This window comes from Nansenia antarctica (assembly GCF_963989245.1).
Source record: "Nansenia antarctica genome assembly, chromosome: 14".
Classification (NCBI taxonomy): domain Eukaryota; kingdom Metazoa; phylum Chordata; class Actinopteri; order Argentiniformes; family Microstomatidae; genus Nansenia; species Nansenia antarctica.
The window spans coordinates 5,631,727-5,639,226 of record NC_137684.1 but is presented as its reverse complement, the minus strand read 5'-3'; the positions used below and the strand labels follow the sequence as shown (position 1 = coordinate 5,639,226).

Below are 7,500 nucleotides of genomic sequence, written 5' to 3'. Positions count from 1 at the left end.
GGGGGTTGAAAACAGGTGCCAAGGTAAAGAACGAGAACTGAAAACCAAATGGGAAAACTGAAAATAAAATCTATGCATGCAGAGAATAAGTTCACGTGTCAAGCGCACGTCAAAGGCTTTTTTGTTTTATTGACTGAGATAATACTGTAGCCTCTGGCCATATGGCTATTACACATGTTCATACTGCAATATCCACAGTTCTATGAAATAATATTGTGCAGCCCTCGAGTGAACCACAGGGACAGCAGGACCAGCCCAGCCCAGTCCAGTCCAGACCAGCCCAGCCAAGCCCAGCCCAGTCCAGCCCAGCCCAGTCCAGCCCAGCCCAGTCCAGCCCAGCCCAGTCCAGTCTAGCCCGCCCAGTCCAGTCGAGTCGAGTCGAGTCCAGTCCAGCCCAGCCCAGCCCAGCCCAGCCCAGCCCAGTCTAGCCCGCCCAGTCCAGTCCAGTCCAGTCCAGTCCAATCGTCCAGTCCAGCTGAACCTCTCAGAGACCGCTCCAGCTGGACTCAGAACCTTCGGAACGTTCCAACAATCAGAACTCCTTCCAACTGGCCGCTGACGGAGTGATGGCATTGACTGATAGAGGCCATCCATCCCTCTTTCAGGCAGGACCCAGGACACGAAGAGAGAGAGAGAGAGAGAGAGAGAGAGAGAGAGAGAGAGAGAGAGAGAGAGAGAGAGAGAGAGAGACTGGGCAGCGGTCAGGGCTGCGAGGGGTCTCTACTAACACCCACCAGAGCCCTGGTCTGGGCCTTGAACACTGGGCGCTCTCCATGTCAAATATTAGCACAACCCAAGAGCGGAACGTCGGAAAGATTTAGAGCTAGCCGCGGCATAGAGGAGAGGCCGGCATGTCGAGAGGTACGGAGGATGGAAAAGAGAGTCGTAAAACATTCAGCACAAGACACACATAAGACGTACGTAGGCACACATGCATGCGCACACATACATACGCACGCACACACACGGAAAGGAACAGAGAAATCAGGGGTCCAGGCTGCAGAGTGCAGAGGACAGACCCAGGGGAAGAGGCAGAGACAGAGACAGAGACAGAGACAGAGAGAGGCAGAGACAGAGGCAGAGACAGAGGCAGAGACAGAGACAGAGACAGAGGCAGAGACAGAGACAGAGGCAGAGACAGAGACAGAGACAGAGACAGAGGCAGAGACAGAGGGAGACAGAGACAGAGACAGAGACCAGAGACAGAGGCAGAGACAGAGAGAGACAGAGACAGAGACCAGAGACAGACAGAGGCAGAGGCAGAGACAGAGACAGAGACAGAGACAGAGAGAGAGAGAGACAGAGACAGAGAGAGGCAGAGACAGAGACAGAGGCAGAGACAGAGGCAGAGACAAAGGCAGAGGCAGAGACAGAGACAGAGACAGAGGCAGAGACAGAGACAGAGGGAGACAGAGACAGAGACAGAGAGAGAGAGACAGAGACCAGAGACAGAGACAGAGGCAGAGACAGAGGCAGAGACAGAGACAGAGACAGAGGCAGAGACAGAGGCAGAGACAGAGACAGGTAGAGACAGAGCCAGAGCCAGAGGCAGAGACAGAGACAGAGGCAGAGACAGAGGGAGACAGAGACAGAGACAGAGAGAGAGAGAGAGAGAGAGACAGAGACCAGAGACAGAGGCAGAGGCAGAGACAGAGACAGAGACAGAGACAGAGGCAGAGACAGAGACAGAGACAGAGTCAGAGACAGAGACAGAGACAGGTAGAGACAGACACAGAGACAGAGACAGACTCACATGTCTTCAGGGGTCCAATGCAGCAGGACCTTCACCTTCCCAGATCCCTCCTTCCTCCGAGCCATCACCTGTAAGGACCACATGACCAGGTTAGGACCACATACACCTGTAAGGACCACATGACCAAGGTCGGATCACAAACACCCGTAGGGTGTTCCCGTCCTCCGATTTCGGCCTCCACTGAGGTACAGTAGTGGCCGATCTTTGCACCCGTATAATACTTAACATGTTCAAGTAACACATTCAAAATATAACCGCAAGCGGCAATGGGGCGTGTTCCTACAGATATGCCCCCATAACCATAAATGGGGTGAGATTGACAGACACGGGGTAGACCTACAGACAGGGGGGTAGACCACTCACCTAATATGGGCCAAGTTGAACTCATGATATACTAAGCTAGGATATTATGAAGTACCCTAGGACCACGGGCCTGTAAGGTACCAGTCACCTAATTATGGCCTGATATACATAGGCTACTATGCTATGATGATACACTAAGGGCCGGTTTCACAGACAAGGCTTAAGCCTAATCCTAGACTAAAAAACATCTTCAATGGAGATTTTACATTGAAAGGGTGATTTAGTCCAGGACTAGGCTTAAGCCTTGTCTCTGAAACCGGCCCTTAGCGTAAATACGAAAATTAACCTTCCCCAGTTAATGACCATGTTGTATAGTTTATGTCAAGCATTTCACTACTTATAATGTGCTTAGACTATATTCTGCAAACATAGCATAGTATGCCACCCCCATCTGACTGAGGTAAAGCGGTCATGAGAAGCTTTTAACCAAAATGGTAAAATTTCAAAGGCCTGTTTTTTTAGATATCTGGAAATGCATTGTTAATCAGACATGGGAGGTATATGTTTTCAATATATTTATAGAGTATGTTAAGTGATATGAATCTTCCCACTGCTTTCTTCCTAAGTAGTAGTAGTAGTAGTAGTAGTAGGAACACTAACAAGTCTACAGTAAACACGTTGTCCCCCACGGATGATGTAGCATAATTGCCAGATCTCTTTGGCAGGACACATCATTCACCCAAGATAAAACCGTCCTAGTGGTGTCTTAGCTATCGCGTATGACATACGAATGTCCGAACGAACAGGGACCGATCTACAGAGACCGATCCACAGAGACCGATCCACAGAGACCAATCCACAGAGACCGATCCACAGTCCCCCACTTCCCTGATTTCAAACAGTGGGGGGGGGAAACAAGATCTCTTTTCCGGGACATTCCCTGGCGATGTACATCACAGTGAGAACATGGCGTTCCAGACACAAGCCAGAGATCCCAGAAGTTAGTACCTCGGCTCTGCGTTGCCGGGGAACGCCGCGTTGCAGAGCTCGCATTCCTGAGTGGCAGCAACATGCGCAGGAGCCCCGGCCGTGAGGGATTAGCTTCATAAAGGCCGCTTCCCTCTGCGGAGGATCTGGGTCCTGAGGGCCCCCCAACGACGATGAGGACGTCAGTCCTGACCCGACTATTCAGTTGAAAATAAGGGAAGAAGACAGGCTCTGGACTCTCACGGCAGTTCAGTTCTGATGAATGGATAGATATATCTTTATTGGATGTTTGGGTGGCGTAGCCCAGGGTTGTATAGGGCCTATGTCCTCCAGGGTTGATGCACTAGAAAAGTTAATAATCCAGCTAGCTCTCTCAAATATACAACAATAACTAATAAACAGTGTTTCCCACGGAATGTTTTGAGGGTGTGTTGGGTGGACCCTCTAAACTTTAAAACAGGCCTTGAGTTTGACACATGTGCTTTAAAGTGTTTCATCAACGGGCGGGGAGGGGGGGGGGGGGGGGTCTGCAGTCAGATGCTGTGAACACTTTCCACTTTACCCCTTATGCAATGTCCTGTAGTGAGTTAGAAGTACAGTAGCACACACTTTAGTGAACGTTTCATGTAATTGCGAAGGGAAAAACATAATTCCATAACAAGGCGGACGTGAATTCTGTGCAAACTCACATATGGTGTGGTGTGATTGGCTTTGTGATAGGCCAGTTGATGGCTTCAATATGTCCTAGCCTTTAGCCAATAGGCACACTGCACAGGCCAACTGTATTTTCCACAAGTTTTCACATATTTCTGTGTGAATATTTGGCCCACTTTTCTTTTTTGCCCCAAAACATTTGGTGTATCATCAAGCTGTGTAAATCCTGAGTAAAACAGATCTGGATTTCACACAAATATCGTCAACAGGGAGTAGGGCACGATGAGAAAAAAACCAAAAACTAGGATCCTCAAAAATAGCCGGTGATTAAAACTCCTGCGTCAAAGGTGTTTTTTCTTCTTCTTCTTTTTGTTCGGTTGGTCTATTTTTAGGGCTGTGAATGAGCTCACACGTGAAGAACTTTCTCTTACGCACACGAATATCTGAAATGATTCTCCAGCCTCTGGGGACCGGGACCGGGACTGGGACGCAGGCACTCATGGAAACTGGTTTAAGGACAGGAGGAGGGCGCTGAGAGTGAGAGAAGAAGACCTAGAATCTCTCTCTCTTTATCTCTCCTCTCTTTACATACTGTATCTCTCCATCTATAACAGTCCTTCGTTTCTGGCTCTCACTCTCAATCTCTCCACAAACATTCTCTCTGTTTTCTCTTTCTCTCTCTCTCTCTCTCCCCCTCTCTTTCTATTATCTCTCTCTCTCTTATATCCCTCCCGGACCCCTCTTCTTCATCTCTCCGTCTTCATCTACCCATCTGTTTCTTACCATATCATTCTATTACCTTCCCTCTCTTTATCTACTCTCTCATCCAATAGCCTCTCTCTCTCTCTCTATTCTATTAATACTCTCATATCCAATAGCCTCTCTCTCTATCTCTCCCCCCTCTCTTTCTATCTTCTCTCTCCTCCTCTTCATCTCTCCATCTTCATCTACCCATCTGTTTCTTACCATATCATTCTATTAACTTCCCTCTCTTTATCTACTCTCCCATCCAATAACCCCTCTCTCTCTCTCTCTCCCTCCCTCTCTTCTATCTTCTCTCTCTCTCTTCATCTACCCATCTGTTTCTTACCATATCATTCTATTACCTTCCCTCTCTTTATCTACTCTCCCATCCAATAGCCTCTCTCTCTCCCCCTCTCTCTCTCTCTCTAAATCAGTGTGCACCTTTTATTACATCCTGAGGAGCCGTCCTGAGTGTATCTCAGTCATAAACCAGATACAGAGTCCTGGCACCACCACTTCCTGTTCTTCTGGAACTCTCTCTCTCTCCCCACATCACGCACCCCGCATTCATTGAGGCCTGTCTGTTTTTGAGTGGGAATTGGGATAAAAACAAGTTGAGGAATGTGTGAGGTTTGGGACAGGTTGATGTTTGCGTGAGGTTTGGGACACTGACAGGTTGAGGTTTGGGACGGGTTGATGTTTGAGTGAGGTTTGGGACGATGACAGGTTGAGGAATGGGTGAGGTTTGGGCAGATTGAGGTTTGGGATAGGGGCAGGTTGAGGTTTGGGATAGGGGCAGGTTGAGGTTTGGGATAGGGGCAGATTGAGGTTTGGGATAGGGGCAGATTGAGGTTTGGAATAGGGGCAGGTTGAGGTTTGGGGCAGGTTGAGATTTGGGGCAAGTTGAGATTTGGGGCAAGTTGAGATTTGGGGCAAGTTGAGATTTGGGGCAAGTTGAGGTTTGGGGCAAGTTGAGATTTGGGGCAAGTTGAGGTTTGGGGCAGGTTGAGGTTTGGGAAATTGACAGGTTGAGGTTTGGGACAGTGACAGGGTGAGGTTTAGGAGTGGTTTGGGACACTGACAGGTTGAGGAAGGGGTGAGGTTTGGGTGAGGTTTGGGGCAGTGACCAGGTGAGGTTTAGGTGAGGTTTGGGGCAGTGACCAGGTGAGGGTTAGGTGAGGTTTGGGGCAGTGACAGGGTGAGGGTTAGGTGAGGTTTGGGGCAGTGACAGGGTGAGGGTTAGGTGAGGTTTAGGTGAGGTTTGGGGCAGTGACTGGGTGAGGAATGCCCTGTTTTGAGGACAGTTTAATGAGGGACACATGCAGGACCTGAGGGAGGGGCAGGGTGAGGGAGGGGCAAGGTGAATGGGCATGGAGGGGAGTGTGTGTGTGTGTGTGTGTGTGTGTGTGTGTATGTGTGTATGCCATTAGTGCAGTGAGAGAAACACTTCCCAGAAACACTATTCTAAGGGCCGGGGTGTTCTAAGAGCCAGGGGGCCCTATTATGCACTTCTTAACTTGCCGTCTTAAGTCTTAATTAAGACGCACCGCCAGGTTAAGACCTACCGCCACCCTTATTATGCGCTTCATACGCGCTACTGCTATTATGCAGGTGTCCCTAGGCGCCCACACATAAGACGTAAGACTCCTGTGCATATATTACTCATTGTGGGAGTGTTCATATGTTAATGAAGTGCGTTAGGCGCCCCTGCTATTATGCGATCTGAGTTTGCGCCTAGCGCTAAGAAGTGGTTTGAAAAGTTCTTAGGCGCTAGACTTCATGCACGTTTTCAAACACGGCCGCTGCTACTTCTTCCCACGCCTGTTTCACCACCTCGGCTCGGGGAGGATTTCGCGCCGTTCCAAAGATTGCGAACTGACGAGCCTTGACCTCATGCACAAGCTTGTTACTTTCTTCTGCAGAGAAGCGCGCTGACCTCCTTCTTAGGACATCCATAATAGCATAGCGCTAATGACTCAACGCAGCCGGTAAAGGGAATGGCACCTGGCACGCTGATTGGGTTGATTGAGAAGACGCCCAAAACACACCCATGACTAATTTCTGGGCTTAGCGCCGGGTTTTAGGCGCCCACTACCGCACGCATAATAGCAAAGTGGCCTTGACCACGCCTCCACGTCTTAAGTTTAGATCTACCGCCTCGTCTTATTGCTTAAGACTTATGAAGTGCATAATAGGGCCAGGGTGTTCTAAGGGCCAGGTTACTCTAAGCCCAGGTTATCCTAAGGGCCAGGTTATCCTAAGGGCCAGGTTATTCTAAGGGCCAGGTTATTCTAAGGGCCGGGTTATTCTAAGGGCCAGGTTATTCTAAGGGCCAGGTTATTCTAAGGGCCAGGTTATCCTAAGGGCCAGGTTATCCTAAGGGCCAGGTTATTCTAAGGGCCAGGTTATTCTAAGGGCCAGGTTATCCTAAGGGCCAGGTTATTCTAAGGACCAGGTTATTCTAAGGGCCAGGTTATCCTAAGGGCCAGGTTATTCTAAGGGCCAGGTTATTCTAAGGACCAGGTTACTCTAAGGGCCAGGTTATCCTAAGGGCCAGGTTATTCTAAGGACCAGGTTATTCTAAGGGCCAGGTTATCCTAAGGGCCAGGTTATACTAAGCCCAGGTTATCCTAAGGGCCAGGTTATTCTAAGGGCCAGGTTATCCTAAGGGCCCGGTTACTCTAAGGGCCAGGTTATTCTAAGGGCCAGGTTATCCTAAGGGCCAGGTTACTCTAAGGGCCAGGTTATTCTAAGGGCCAGGTTATTCTAAGGTCCAGGTTATCCTAAGGGCCAGGTTATTCTAAGGGCCAGGTTATCCTAAGGGCCCGGTTATTCTAAGGGCCAGGTTATTCTAAGGGCCAGGTTATTCTAAGCCCAGGTTATCCTAAGGGCCAGGTTATCCTAAGGGCCAGGTTATTCTAAGGGCCAGGGTATCCTAAGGGCCAGGCTATTCTAAGGGCCAGGTTATTATAAGGACCAGGTTATTCTAAGGGCCAGGTTATCCTAAGGGCCAGGTTATTCTAAGGGCCAGGTTATCCTAAGGGCCAGGTTATTCTAAG

General features: G+C 49.3%; 1 protein-coding gene across 1 annotated transcript in view; it reads right to left on the bottom strand.

Annotated features, from left to right (window-relative positions):
* LOC308170622 (zinc finger protein AEBP2-like) overlaps positions 1-7,500 on the bottom strand; it is a gene marked incomplete at its 3' end in the record, with an annotated part of 46,077 nt that overhangs the window by 7,630 nt on the left and 30,947 nt on the right. Inside the window, exon 6 of the mRNA XM_080545434.1 lies at positions 1,754-1,821. Coding sequence (XP_080401560.1) covers positions 1,754-1,821 — 68 coding nt within the window. The remainder of the gene's footprint in view (positions 1-1,753; positions 1,822-7,500) is intronic.